Source organism: Rosa rugosa, chromosome 2 (assembly GCF_958449725.1).
Source record: "Rosa rugosa chromosome 2, drRosRugo1.1, whole genome shotgun sequence".
Classification (NCBI taxonomy): Eukaryota; Viridiplantae; Streptophyta; class Magnoliopsida; order Rosales; family Rosaceae; genus Rosa; species Rosa rugosa.
The window spans coordinates 54,293,777-54,308,504 of record NC_084821.1 but is presented as its reverse complement, the minus strand read 5'-3'; the positions used below and the strand labels follow the sequence as shown (position 1 = coordinate 54,308,504).

The 14,728-nt window shown below is 36.4% G+C and overlaps 3 protein-coding genes across 3 annotated transcripts; all 3 read right to left on the bottom strand.

Annotated features, from left to right (window-relative positions):
- Nucleotides 1-126: 126 nt before the first annotated feature.
- Nucleotides 127-3,100, bottom strand: LOC133732254 (FBD-associated F-box protein At4g10400-like). The gene is made up of 4 exons (XM_062159752.1): nt 2,807-3,100; nt 1,298-2,201; nt 592-717; nt 127-514 (listed from the first exon to the last, which is right to left on the bottom strand). Exons 2-4 carry the CDS (start codon nt 2,192-2,194, stop codon nt 242-244), a joined length of 1,296 nt encoding a protein of 431 aa, XP_062015736.1. The 5' UTR covers nt 2,195-2,201; nt 2,807-3,100; the 3' UTR covers nt 127-241.
- A 5,517-nt stretch (nt 3,101-8,617) lies between these two features.
- LOC133731037 (FBD-associated F-box protein At4g10400-like) lies at nt 8,618-10,758 on the bottom strand. Its single transcript, XM_062158514.1, has 3 exons — nt 9,868-10,758; nt 9,133-9,255; nt 8,618-9,042 (listed from the first exon to the last, which is right to left on the bottom strand). The coding sequence occupies exons 1-3, from the start codon at nt 10,756-10,758 to the stop codon at nt 8,770-8,772; spliced, it is 1,287 nt and encodes a 428-aa protein (XP_062014498.1). The 3' UTR covers nt 8,618-8,769.
- A 987-nt stretch (nt 10,759-11,745) lies between these two features.
- Nucleotides 11,746-13,616, bottom strand: LOC133731036 (F-box/LRR-repeat protein At3g26922-like). The gene is made up of 3 exons (XM_062158513.1): nt 12,672-13,616; nt 12,208-12,339; nt 11,746-12,114 (listed from the first exon to the last, which is right to left on the bottom strand). Exons 1-3 carry the CDS (start codon nt 13,614-13,616, stop codon nt 11,833-11,835), a joined length of 1,359 nt encoding a protein of 452 aa, XP_062014497.1. The 3' UTR covers nt 11,746-11,832.
- Between the last annotated feature and the right edge of the window lie 1,112 nt (nt 13,617-14,728).

Sequence of the window (14,728 nt, the reverse complement as noted above, 5' to 3'; positions counted from 1 at the left end):
CAGTAGCATAAGGATTCATTAACGACTGTCAACTGGCAGAGATATATGTGTGTCATCCCCAAAAGGCCAAACTTTAAGAAGCTTAATGCAAAAGAAAATATTCTAACAGAAACAAAGAACTGCAGATGGACTCAACTTTTATCCCCAAAGAGGATATTTTGTACAACTTTTCGAGAAAAATCCTTCCAAAATCTTGAATTACAGTTGAACATAGAATCCTGTTAAAACCAAGAAGGGCATCCTAGTTATATATTTCAACTTGACAAGTCTTTGAACCCCGTTCGAACATTAAAAATTCTTTGTACAATGCCTTCTCTTCTGCACTCGGAAGACCTTCTGAAATGGTAAAAATCATCTTATTCAAAACTTCACTGTACTTTAGCAAATACTGAGCTACTCTCATATTATCCTGACTTCCCTTGAAGCTTGCTATGGTAATAGTCTTGAGATGTGACAACATACAAACAGGCACAAACTCTGGAGGAGTAAAGTCCTCATGCTTGAATCCGCAATCCTGACAATTAATAAAAAAAATAAATGAAAATCCTCAAAAGCTGCATGCCGGTAATAAGAAGTGAAAATACACCTTACATGTTTGATAACAAGATATTCTAGATTCTGTGATCTCTTGAGAAACTCTATTAGATATCGCCAACAGGTAGAACCACCAAGAGTCAGTTCCAAATGGTTCAGATTATCAAAAGCAGGTACACCACCCTTCATCAAAAGAAGTATTGATTAAATAGTGAAGACACTGATAATTGTTCATGCATAATTCTACTGCAAACTGTGAAACACCCAAGATGAAAAAGAAACAAGAAATTCAATCAGTACTTATGGTAAAAAGAAAGAAAAATAAGAACCATTGACAAGAAAGAAGAATGAAAAGTGGAGGTATGAAAAAAGAACAATCGATGTATCGTTTAACTTCTATTACTTCAACTTGTCCAACATCAAAGGGATTTAAATCTTTGGACCTACATGCATGCTTCACCCTTCACAGTTATTCAATAGAATCACTGCCAAGTGCCAAACAGAAAGTTATAATTCCCTGCACTAGTCACACACTACACTAGCTATGATGAAAAAATGAACCGACATGTATGTATGTAGATATGTGGTATATCTCACAAAATTGTTACTGAAACTCGGTGTATTAGAGGCTGTGCAAGGAAGAATCTACCAAACAGGATATCGCACGCCTATCTTTCAATCTATTCTTGAATTAGTAGTTTCTATAATCCTCTCTAACAAATTACAAATATAGTGTAAAAGAGTAAGTTACAGACATACTTACCTCCAAATTACGAGTTGAAAGAGACAACTGTTTGACATCGGAGATGGCTTCCAGAAGTCCATTTGTACTGTCAAAATGTACACAACAGCTAGAAAGATTGATATTGGCTTTGAAGAGGGACTTTGCATTGATCTCAAATGAAAACACTGACGAATCACCCGCAGAGAGGTTAAAGACTTCAAGTTTTGCAGCATTAATATAAAAATTGTACTTCTCATCATCAAAACTGTCAATGTCCAATCCTACTGTTAATCTCTTCAGTTCAGGTGCAGAGATTTTGAAATTCAAAACATCATGACCCTCCCCAAGAGGTCCTTCAATTCTCAAATCCTCGAGCACAGGGCAGTTAGCGAAAATCTGTCCTAATGACGAGTTATCATGGTCAGGATAACGAACTAGAACGTCAAGTACCTTGAGACTTGGGAAGCACCCAGATTTTGGAGGATTGGCAATAAAATTTGACTTCAGGCTCAACACCTCTAGTGTTTTGCAAGTGAAAAGGCTTCGAGGCAATTCGAAAGTCTTATAGTCTGGATATAAATTGACAGAAAGATCAAGTTCAACAACATTCCGCCTAATGGCAGTACATATCCAACTTTCAATACGAGAGAAATCTTCCTCCTTGGGTTCGTCGAAGTCAAGAAAGAGTTTTTTGATGTCTGAGGAGTCGCGAAAGAAAAGAACACGATCCACAAACGTCATGAAAGCATCATCATCAATGAAATAATCATTGCAAAAGCATAAGTTGGGAAGAGAGGTCCATAGGTTGTTCCATCTCGGGGACAAAACAGTGGTCCTCACAGCATATCGTATATCAAGGCAGGAAAGAACTTTACAAAGAACTTCATCAGGTAATGCACTAATCCTATCTTTAACTCTTGCTTTACTCTTTGACATTGAAACCCTGATTCAAAAATACAACACCATTCCTTTAGTTGGTACTTAGTTACATAGAAACTGAATCAAAGTCCACATGAAACTTTATAAACCTCTGTCTCATGAAAAACGTAAAAACAAAGATAAAAAGGTTGAAATTCTTGACTGACTCTCACTCCTTTTGGTTACACATGCATGAAACTAAAGCTATATGAATGCCAATTTGCCTTGGCGGATTTCTATGTAACAGATTATACTTTCCAGAAAAGTTTTCGCAGGAAACTTACACAACCAAGCTGAAAACGTTAAACAGAGTTTTTAAGGGTTCACCATATTCACTACAGACATAGAAATAAAAGTGAAGATATACATTTTTCTGTAGAAGAGAACACAGAACCAAAGACTTGAACTTTGAATTTTGAATTCCTTCTTTTAATCTCTTTAACTCTTACTTGACTCTTTGACATTGAAACCCTGATCCAAAATACAAAACCATTCATTTATATCTGACTTAGTTACACAGAAACTGAATCAAAGTCCCACTTGAAATGAAACATACAAAACAAAGAAAAAAAAGTTGAATTCTTTACTGACTCTCACTCTTTTCGGTAAGCAAACAGATTGAGGTTTTACCTTTCAAAATCTGGAGACGACGCTGCTCTATCAACTGTATGATGAGGATGATTGATGCCTGAACCGTTCAATGATAGTAAAGAGGGAAGGAGGCGAAGACAATCAGAAATAGAGGTCCTCTCTCGAGTTTCTGATGATACTCTTCAGAGATAGAAGGAGGAGAAGTAGAAAGCCCTCTCTCCCCATTTGTTCCGATGAGGATGAATGACGGCGAAGAGAGGAGGAGGATGCTGTCTCCCTCGCCCCGATGAAGATAAAAACATAAGTTAACTGGTCCAATGTAATTTTTGGAAAAGAACAAGGATGGAATCGGTAATTTGAGAGAGCTCCTAACGAAGTAATGAGGATCATTAAAATGGGTACTTCCTAGTAGCCCTCATCAAAAAGCCCGCGGATCAAGTGGGCCGATGGAGGCCCGCCGGCCCTGAGGGCCAAAAGCCTGCCTCGGCCCATCAAAAGTCCGCAAAAACCCGGCCCGGCCCTTAAAAACCCGCAAACAAAAAATATTATATAAATAACACAAACTGTTGTGCAGAATACCTAACTTCGCTGAATTACTGGGAACTGCTCGAATGGAATTAGGAGTTGTACCCTATATGCACGGAAAGCCCCATGTGTCTAGTTTCTGAATAATTTTACGGTTTGCGATTCCGACTTTTTTAGAAGGAGTTATGACAATTTAAGTGAAGGCAGTTCTGCTTGGACGGGAATCTGCCACATCTTTTACAAGTTTATGTCTAGAAGGCCCATCACATATATTTGGAAACCTTCAGTGTGCCACATCATCATTTTATGTGTGTGTGTGTGTGTCTCTTTGTGTGAGTGTGAAGTTGTTGTAATTTGGCTTATGGTGAAATTGGACGTTCTCATACTTCTATATAGAATATGTGCATATATATTCTACATGTCATGACTACGGTTGACCGATTCGATCGGATTCGAAAATATGGTGAAATTAGCTAAATTTTTTACCACACTGATAATTTATTATAATAATCTCATCCAACGGTCGGTTTTTCCATTTTATTTGAATTGATAGAGGTTGCCCTTTGGAGTGTATGATATATAAATATAGGTTTATAAGAGTAACTAAGTTTGACCTAGCTGATCGAATTCGAAACGAGAACCAAATTGGCTGGATTTTCTACAACCACCATAAAACATTACAATCTCTCCATCAAGCGGTTGGTTTCTCCGAATTCATTTTCCATCGATGGAATTTTTAGAATGAACCTCAACAATTTAAATGCAATGTATAAGTTATACAACTTTAGGAGGCAAATTGGTATAGGCCAACATATTTGTAATTAAAATTGAAATTTTTATCTTATGTCTACGCACATCCATCGATAAAATATTTACAAACGTGATGTAAAAAAATAAACACGTTTCGCGGTCGTTAAGTCATCAGTCAACCAAGAAAACATATAAATGACTACAGTTGACCAATCCGATTGGGTTCGAAACTATGGTGAAATTGACTAAATTTTTAACCACACGCATAATTTATTGTAATAATCACATCCAACGGTCGGTTTTCCCATTTTATTTGAATTGATAGAGGTTACTCTTTAGAGTGTATGATATATAAATATAGGTTTATAAGAGTAACTAAGTTTGACCTAATAGATCGAATTCGAAACTAGAACCAAATTGGCTAAAATTTTTACAACCACCATAAAACATTAAAATCTCTCCATCGAGCGGTTGATTTCTCCAAATTCATTTTTCACTTCATGTTAGCTTTAAAATGAACCTCAACAATTTAAATGTAATGTATAAGTTACAAAACTTTAGGAGGCAAATTGGTATAGACCAACATATTTGTAATTAAAATTGAAATTTTTATCTTATGTCCATGCACATCCATCAATGAAATATTTACAAACGTGATGTAAAAAAATAAGCACGTTTCACGGTCGTTAAGTCATCGGTCAACCAAGAAAACATATAAATGACTACGGTTGACCAATCCGATCGGGTTCGAAACTATGGTGAAATTGACTAAATTTTTAACCACACGCATAATTTATTGTAATAATCACATCTAACGGTCGGTTTTCCCATTTTCTTTGAATTGATAGAGGTTGCTCTTTGGAATGTATGATATATAAAAATAGATTTATAAAAAAATTAGTGTCTTTAAATATTTATTATAAATAAAGCCCACAAGGCTCGTCCCGAAAAAGCCCGCAAGGCCCGCTTTATATGGACGCGCTTGGATCCTTCGATTTACAAAAAAGCCCGGCCCGGCCCGGCCTGCCATTATTTAAAAATATAGTAAGACCCGGCCCAAGCCCGCTATAAATGGGCCGGACCGGCCAGTTGATGAGGCCTACTTCCTAGACTACTAAACATGAGACCCATTTTTCGATTACGTTACGACAAATCAACGTTTATATATTTATGTATGTATGAGTAGATCAGTTCTAAAAAATTTCATCTGAATTGCTAATCTTTTTCTTTTAGAAAAGAAGAAAATTGCATTATATAATTGAGATAGTTACAACAGATATAAGTACGTGAGAAAAACCATTGTGGTTCTTCCTCTACCCTAACTTGAAATGCAAGAAACAAAAGCGCAATGCTACCTAAAATATGCGCTTCTTGAATACATTTTCTAGAGGTAATATGTACATATAACTAGGGGTGGATTTGATACTAAACCGACCCAGTTTTGCCCAAACCGCTGCCGAACGGACCTCCGTCAGTATCAGGATTTTCAAACCACCACCGATCCGATATAGTCAGTATACCGACTATCGGCAAGCCGAATTTTTGGTTGGTATTGTTCGGTTTTGGGTGGATTTGCTCGGAGAGATTCACTGATGTTGGAGATGAAGATGATCTGATAATGTTGATTCGATAATGGAATATGTTGTAATTAGAAGATCTGATGTTGATCTGATGATGGAATTTATTGTAACTAGATGATCTGATGTTGATCTGTGTTGATTTCATGGGGACTGGGAGGAAGAAAAAAGAAAAAAAGATGAGAGGAAGATTAGATGCAGCAGACCTAAACGCAGAAGGAGAAGAAGAAGAAAGGTCGAAGCCCAGGAGAGAGAGAGAGGGGGAAAAGATTCTGTTTTCTTTAATCTATTACCAAAGAACGTACAAATATAAAGTTTGTACACATTATATTGAGAGCAGCTCATGCTCTAGTGATGGGGAGTTGAGCTGCTGTGAAAGAGGTGGGCGGTTCGAATCTTACCTCTGTCAAGGTTTTATACATTTTGTAATTTGTATAATTATTCGGTATGAGGTATTGTATACGGTTGGTACGGTATACCAACGGTATGCAATATCTCATACTGTAGCCGAGCCGAAGACGAGCTATCGGTCTCAATCGAGCCGAATTGTCGATAAGCCGAGATTTTTGGCCAACTCAGTTCGGATCGGTTCGAAACTCGGCCGTTTCAGCCCATTCGGCCCAAAATGCCAGCCCTACATATAATTGCGAAGAAGAAGTGAAAATAAGGTTCTCGCTTTCTCTATCAATGTACTTTCTACTCAACAAAATACACTATATAACATTATAACTCACACTGAGCATCCATCTCTTATTAAATTCTTCATCAGTTGAACTCCAACGAACAAAAAAACATGCTCAAAAAGTTCCACAGTCCAAACACTTTAGTATCTCTGATATATCATTCCCATCAATGAGTCCATTTGAAGAGGTCTTGAAAGGGCACCCAACTAGTACCAGCAATAATATATCTATAATAATAGTGACTGAATTACTTTTTGTTAAGGTTTCAAACTTAGATGCACATTTAGCCGTCGTTTTGGGTCGGGGACCACTTTTTTTTACTTCCCACATCTATATATACTAATGTCCTATTTGTTCAACTTCATTTGCCCGATAATAATAATACAACCTTGGGGTCCATTCAGGGTCATCCGATAAAATTGGAATGATCTAGAGAATATTGCATGCTGTGCAAGGGTGACTTTCGATTTAGTAGTACAGCCTTGGGAAATCTTCTCTCCAAGTGCCCTCTCCTCGAAAACTTCAAAAACAGGTGTTGAATCCCCTCATTGCACAAAGCCACAAGGGCGAGAACTACACTGGGAGAAGAGAGCGAACAATAAGAAAGCAAAAGCCTACGTAAAAAAACGACTTCAATTGCTTCAAGTTATCAAAACGTGGCAGACAACAAGCCTTGACTAGAGATAAAGTACTGATCAAACATAATGCGATTGAAATTGGATCAGTTAGATTAGAATTCAAAAGCTTGAAAGTCTTGGTGGGTTTAGGACAAATAGAGATACATAAAAAGTATCCGTGAACTCAGGATGAAAGAACATCATCTTGTTCTACTGCATTGGTGAAAAGACCAACAAATAATAATAAGAAACCAAAACCAGGCTACAAAAAAAGCTCAAACTTGTAATGTTGGACCGCGAGCTAATTAGCAAAATCACTAAGGAAGCTAAGCAGCAAAAACTTAGGGTGACATATACAGAACAAAGAGGAACCTGTATGAATACAGTAGTATAAGATTCATGAACGACGCTCAACTGCCAGAGATAGAGATATATATGTATGTCATCCCCAAAAGTTAGGAAGCTTAATGCAAAAGAAAATATTCTACCAGAACCAAAGAGCAGCAGATGTGTAATTACCGGATGGAACAAAATTGATAGAGTTTGAGTAATGACAGTTATTCAAACAAGCAACAACACAAATAAAAGAACACAAGAATTGCTGACGCAGTGTAAACCTCTCCACTGAGGAAACTTCATTGCGTGGCTTTTAACGTAACCAACACGAGAATTAAATCCAATATGAATCAAGGTTGTTACAGATCACAAGTAGTGGTATTCAACTCAACCACATTGACTAGCAACAATGCTAACTTGCTCACAACTGTAAAAGACCTATTCTAAACAACTATGAAGCAATCTGTATGGATGAAGAAATCTGGACACGCTTTCAGATTCAGTCTTGCCTTGAAGCCTCACTGATCTCAATCACATATGCAAGTGATGAATGCAGTGAACAAGCAGTATGATCAATCAATCAAACAAACAATGAGAGTTTTGTAAAACAAGTAGTGCAGACTATGCAGCACAATTAAAATTCTCAATCAGAAAACTCTACATCGTAAAGCAGTTTTCAAAACCTTTTATAGAGGATAAAGACTCCCCCTCTTTCCAATCACATTAAACACCGATTGATATAAACATGGAAAAGTTTTTCAAAACAATATGTAATCACAATCTTTTATCTGATATGTATTCAAAAAAAATAATTCTAAATGCAGATAAGATTTCCTAAACTCCTTTCCTTAAACACTATTTGAATTGGAGAGTTTAGACCCACAATATATGCATCAATCACATGCAAATTGATATGATATGCAAACTAAAAGCTCTCTAAACCTAGACCACATTTTCAGAATTATATGGAGGAAAAACAATCGTGCACAATCAATGCGTCTAACCCTAATTGATTCCTATTAGGAAAAATCTTTTTAACAAAAGATTGCCAATTAAAATAAACATACCTAAATCAATTAGGTCTTCAATGAGACGATTTTAACTGGTGAAAAATATCTTTGCATAATAAAATTTAAGAATAGAAAGATACTTTCCAAAAACAAACTTCCTAAAACCTAGGACTGACTCAAGGATTGTAACACAGGTTGCAATCCCAATGCATATGCTGACTCATGAGATGCATTTACCTGTAACGTATTTGAGATCAGTATTAGGCCCTTTTCCAGCTTCTTCAGTGATGAATTGTCATGATATACTTCACTAGCTTTGTATGGGAATGCCAACAAATAACATGTACAAAATCTTGTACTTACAAGATGGACTCAACTTTTTATCCCCAAAGAGGATGTTTTCACAACTTTTCAAGAAAAATCCTTCCAAAATCTTGAATTACAGTTGAACATAAAATCCTGGTAAAACCAAAGAAGGGCATCCTAGTTAAGGTGATATATAAACTAGTTATATATTTCAACTTGACAAGTCTTTGAACCCCGTTCGAACATCAAAAATTCTTTGTACAGTGCCTCCTCTTCTGCTCTTGGAAGACCTAAAATGGTAAAAATAGTCATCTTATTCAAAACTTCACTGTACTTTAGCAAATACTGAGCAACTCTCATTTCATCCTGCCTTCCCTCAAAGCTTGCTATTGTGATAGTCTTGAGATGTGACAACATACAAACAGGCACAAACGCTGGAGGAGTAAAGTCCACATGCTCACCTTTGCAATGCTGACAATTGGTAAAAATTAAAAAATATATGAAAATCCTCAAAAGCTGCATGCTGGTAATAAGAAGTGAAAATAAAGTAATAAACCTTACATGGATATCAAGATATTCTAGATTCCGTGATCTCTTGAGAAACTCTATTAGATATCTCCAGCAGGTGAAACCACAAAGAGACAGTTCCAAATGGTTCAGATTATCAAAAGCAGGTACACCACCCTTCATGAAAAGAATGATTAATTAAGTAGAAAATCATGAAGACACTGACAATTGTTCATGCATAATTCTACTACAAACTGTGGAACACCAAGACGAAAAAGAAACAAGAAATTCAATCACTGTTTATGATAAAAGAAAGAAAAATAAGAACCATTGGCAAGAAGGAAGAATGAATAGTGGAGGTACGAAGGGAATGTGTTGCACAACTCCCTCAATACCGGTTTTGCATATAAAAGGGGAATGGCAGATAAGGATTTTCTTACGTTTGACTTCTATGATTTCAATCTGTCCAACATCAAAGGGATTTAAAATTCTGGACCTACATGCATGATTCACCCTCCCCACTTATTCAATAGAGTCACTGCCAAACAAAAAGTTTTAATTCTCTGCACTTGGACTACAGTAGCTATGATGAAAATGAACCGACATGTATGTATGTATGTAGATATGTGGTATATCTCACAAAATTGTTACTCAAACTCAGTGTATTAGAAGCTGTGCAGGGAAGAATTTACTAAACAGGAGATCGCGCGCCTATCTTTCCATCCCTTCTTCAATTAAAAATCCTCTCTAAGAAATATACTGTAAAAGAGTAAGTTACAGACAACTTACCTCCAAATAATGATTTGAAAGAGACAGCTGTTTGACATTGGAGATGGCTTCCAGAAGTCCATTTGTACTGTCAAAATGTACACGACAGCTAGAAAGATTGATATTGGCTTTGACAAGGGACTTTGCACTGATCTCAAATGAAAACACTGACGAATCACCCTCAGGGAGGTTCAAGACTTCAAGTTTTGGAGCATTAATATGAAAATTATACTCTTCATCCTCAAAATCGTCAATGTACAATCCTATTGTTAATATCTTCAGTTCAGGTGCAGAGATGTTGAAATCCAAAACTTCATCATACGCCCCAAGAGGCCCATAAATTCTCAAATCCTCAAGCACAGGGCAATTAGAGAAAATCTGTCCGAATGACGAGTTATTATGGTTAGGAAAATGAACCAGAACATCGAGGAACTTGAGATTCGGGAAACACCCAGATTTTGGAGGATTGGCAATAAAATTTGACGTCAGGTACAACACCTCTAGTGTTTTGCAAGTGAAAAGGCTTCGAGGCAATTCAAAAGTCTTGTCCGGATATAAGTTGACACAAAGATTAAGTTCAACAACATTCCGCCTAATGGCGGTACAAATCCAACTTTCAATACGAGAGAAATCATCCTTTGGTTCCTCGAGGTCAAGATAGAATTTTTTGATGTCTGACGAGTCACGAAAGAAAAGAACACGATCCACAAACGTCATAAAAGCATCATCATCACTAAAATCTTCATTGCAGAACCATAGGTTGGGAAGAGAAGTCCATAAATTCTTCCATCTCGGAGACAAAACGGTGGTCCTCACAGCACATTGTAGTTCAAGGCAAGAAAGTATTTTACAAAGAATTTCGTCAGGTAATGCACTAATCCTATCTTTAACTCTTGCTTGACTCTTTGACATTGAAACCCTGATTCAAAAATTCAACACCATTCATTTATTTCGTACTTAGTTAATTAGAAACTGAATCAAAGTCCACATGAAACTTTATAGACCTCTATGTCTCATGAAAAACAAAAAACAAAGATAAAAAGTTGAAATTCTTTACTTACTCTCACTCTTTTTGGTCACACATGAAACTAAAGCCATATACATCAGAATCAGGTTAGTCCTGGAATGTCAATTTGCCTCTGGCGGATTTCTATCCAACAGATTATACTTTACCGAAAAGTTTTCGCAGGATACTTACACAACGAATCTGACAACTTTAAAACGGAGTTTTTAGGGTTCACCATATTCACTACAGAGATAGAATTATAGAAATAAAAGTGAAGATATATATCTTCTCTGTTGAAGAGAACGCAGAGCCAAAGACCTGAACTTTGAATTCCTTATTTTAATTTTCTCAGTAGCCAAACAGATGGTAACAAACTAAGGATGTCTTTAAAACAAGAGGAAAAATACCTGATAACCGTAACAAGAGCACAGCAGCGTTTTCACCCTCTCAAAAACCTTGAAGTCTGAACTATATATATAGTTTTTGGTTTTTGCCTATGTGAGTGTGGACTTAAACTCCCCGTTTAGGGTTGGATATACAATTACCAAACAATACAAAAGCCCAGGCCCGATTACGTATCTCGTGCGACTCTCAGTACATTGTTAGGATCAAGACCATATGGCTCAAAAATAGTTTTGAAAGACATTGTTAGGATCAAAGAACTCTAATGCTCCTTTCAAAAAATAAAAAGAAAATACTAAATTCCAGTGGTTGAGCACTATTACATGTACTAAACTCAGGGAGTCAGGGTTGCAATTAAACTGGGAAAATAGAATCCAACTAAATAATCAAAGATGATGGTTTCAAGATACAGAGTGCTTACTCAACGAAATTTCAATCATTTAAGGGAAAATAGAATCCAACTAAATAATCAAAGATAATGGTTTCAAGATACAGAGTGCTTACTCAACCAAAAAGTTCATCTTCCTTCCACAACCTAGAAACAATGTTCCAACATAAAATGCTTGACAAACCAATCATTACATCTTGATAAATTCAACTTTACAAGACATTGAACGCCTTTCAAACATCAAAAATTTCTTGTATAACTCCTTCTCTTTCTTACACAGATGGCCTGTATAGATTGTCATGTTATTCAAAACGTGACCATTCTTTAACATGTACTGTGCTACATCCATCTCAACCTGATGACCCCTGAATCCCTTTATGGTAATGGTGCAGAGATTTCTCAGCAAACAAGCAGGAACAGACTCTGGTTGCTTCCATTGAGGCAATGAATATTCATCATGAGATTTAATTCTCTGAAGACCAAAGAATAAATGAAATGAGAGTTCACTTTATAGGATCTGCATGTTGGTGAACATAACAGAGCTGTAAACATTTTAATTACTTACATGTTCCAAGGCAAGATCTACAAGTTTAGGTGATTTTGTGAGCAGCACTGCTAGTACTTCCCAGTAATAGCAATCATGAAGTACCAGCTTCATTTGGTTCACATTACCAAAATCAAAAGGATGATACCAAGCCTTCAAAAGAAAAAAGAAAAAGAAAACAATTATTATATATACAAGACTTGGGGTAAAAATAAATTGCAAGATGAAGAGTAATAAGAACAAAGAGAGCATTTTAAGAATAACAAATAAGCTACGAAGAACATAATGATTGAAAAGGCAAGAGATGTATGTGCCTTTCCTCCATTCATGCCTCGGACCTCAACTCTTCATCAATTGTATAAACAGAGCACATGTATAGTTATATTTCAGACCCTTTTCCCCTCTATCCCTTTATGTCCTTCCCATTATCTTATTCTCCACTGTACATACTAGGAATGAAGAAAAGTAAAGGTTAGAAGAATTACCTGAAGACAATGATCATGGATTTCAAGAGAAAGATGATTGACATTTGTTCTTTGTGACAACAGCTCAGCTAAACGGCACAGTTGGTATTCATCTTTATAATTAGAAAAATGTTCTTCAAAAACAATACTGGCATTGAATAGGCCGTTTGAATTCTTTAAATAATAATTTGATAGAGCAGCTGACTTGATATCAATGTATTCAAGCTTTGGGGCATTAATGACAAAATAGCAATTCTTATAAGGATCAGACACTTTTATTCTCAACGTCTTCAATTCGGGCGCACATACGTAGATATCATAAACCCTAGCACAATCACTGAATCCATGTATAGACAACTCCTCAAGCATAGGGCAGCGAGTAAAAAGATTTTTCAGTGAGTCTGGATCGGGGAAATCAATTTCAACATGGAGGAACTTAAGATTTGGAAAACACCCTGGCGGAGGAGGAGGATACTTAATAGTCCATGAATTTGAATACAATTTCAAAACCTTCAGAGTTTTGCACATAAAAAGGCTCTGAGGGAACTGAAAACCCTCTCCTTCTTCAATTTCATCAGAGAAGACATGAAGATCAACTTCCAAAATATTACGCCTAACGGCTGTGCAGATCCAATCATCGATATGAGAAAAATCTACAGGATAACGAATTTTAAGACCAAGCTTTTTAATGTCGCATGAATTGCGGTATAGAAATACACGCTCAACAAACGTCGTAAAACGATCCTTGCCATAGGGACCTATCGTGACACCCAAAAATGAATCTCTTTCGTTATCAAAGTCTAGATTGGGAAGAGAAGTCCACATGTTCCTCCATCTTGCAGACAATATGCTGGTCCTCACAGCACACAGTGTTGGGAGGAAAGAGAGTATGTGAGAAAGAAGTGCATCTGGTAACGCACTTATCCTATCTCTCACTCTTGCTCGAGGCTTTGACATGGAAACCATTTCTACCTTGATACTTCAAACTTCTCTACCTCTGTACATGCATTTCAATGAAAAAAAGAAAAAAGAACAATCAAAATAAAATGTCCTTATATAAAGGCTCTGGTTCGATAACTAATTGGTAAGGATACAAGTGAAAGAAAGAGAAATACCTGGTAAGATCTAGCTTCTGAGTTGGTCCAGGAAACTAAGGAGCCTTGCTAATCAACGAGAGCATTACACCATGTCCGCAACTTTTCAAGAGAGAGTGAACTTTCTATGGCACTGTCCACAAATTACAGAGTATTTTCTTTTATAAATAAAAGCAAATTGCACGGAAGCCAAACAGACGATTGCATAATTTGTATCCGTGAATTGTGCCTAATAACGGAGGGGGGTCATAATTTGTATTCAATTAGGAGTCTATAGGATTTTTTTGTATTTTAAGAGTCCTTTAAAATCTGGTGGTATTCAATCAAGATTTTTAAAAGTCCTTTAAAATCTTGTGGTATTCAATTAAGATTTTAAAAAGTCCTTTCAAATCCAGTGGTATTCAAAAGCCCAACGATTTTGAAAGATTTTATTAGATGCTTGATTTTGTAGGATTCTAGGATGCCTGGTATAAATACCAAACCCTATTAGAAATCCACCCTCTAGACGTGAGATTTTGACGTCTTTCATTTTTTTTCTCTCACTCTGAAGATGAAAAGGCGTCAAAGACAGAAAACGGACTGACAAAGAGAGAAGACGAACTGACATCGAGCTGACCTCAACCTGTGAACTTGGGGGAAATTATCACTTGCTAAAAATGTATTTTTGATACACATGCTAGTGTTGATTGCAGTGATTTTGGCTATTTTTGATACGTTTATGTGAATGTGCTGGATCTGCATATTTGGTTTGGTATTGATAGTTGAAATAATACTTGGCTTCTTTTGGGGCTTTTTCTTTTTTAGGCTGAAATTTTTGTTTGGCTTTGTATTCGACTATAATGTTTGGATATGTAACTTTGTGTACTCTGTGATTTTTACCCATGAAATAGCAGTACTTTTCTATTTTTGCTCTCTAGTCGCATGGTTTGTGTTGTTGTGGTCTGGTTAATGCATCAGATTTTCTCATGTTCAAATTTGATATGG

Coding starts and splice junctions, on each gene's coding strand:
- LOC133731037 (XM_062158514.1), bottom strand. CDS start 10,758: ATGTCAAAGAGTCAAGCAAGAGTTAAAGATAGGATTAGTGCATTACCT. Junction 9,256..9,867: donor TTTCAAATCATTATTTGGAG/GTAAGTTGTCTG, acceptor CTTTTCATGAAG/GGTGGTGTACCTGCTTTTGA. Junction 9,043..9,132: donor TAGAATATCTTGATATCCAT/GTAAGGTTTATT, acceptor ACCAATTGTCAG/CATTGCAAAGGTGAGCATGT.
- LOC133732254 (XM_062159752.1), bottom strand. CDS start 2,194: ATGTCAAAGAGTAAAGCAAGAGTTAAAGATAGGATTAGTGCATTACCT. Junction 718..1,297: donor TTTCAACTCGTAATTTGGAG/GTAAGTATGTCT, acceptor CTTTTGATGAAG/GGTGGTGTACCTGCTTTTGA. Junction 515..591: donor AATATCTTGTTATCAAACAT/GTAAGGTGTATT, acceptor ATTAATTGTCAG/GATTGCGGATTCAAGCATGA.
- LOC133731036 (XM_062158513.1), bottom strand. CDS start 13,616: ATGGTTTCCATGTCAAAGCCTCGAGCAAGAGTGAGAGATAGGATAAGT. Junction 12,340..12,671: donor TCCATGATCATTGTCTTCAG/GTAATTCTTCTA, acceptor TTTCTTTTGAAG/GCTTGGTATCATCCTTTTGA. Junction 12,115..12,207: donor TAGATCTTGCCTTGGAACAT/GTAAGTAATTAA, acceptor TTTGGTCTTCAG/AGAATTAAATCTCATGATGA.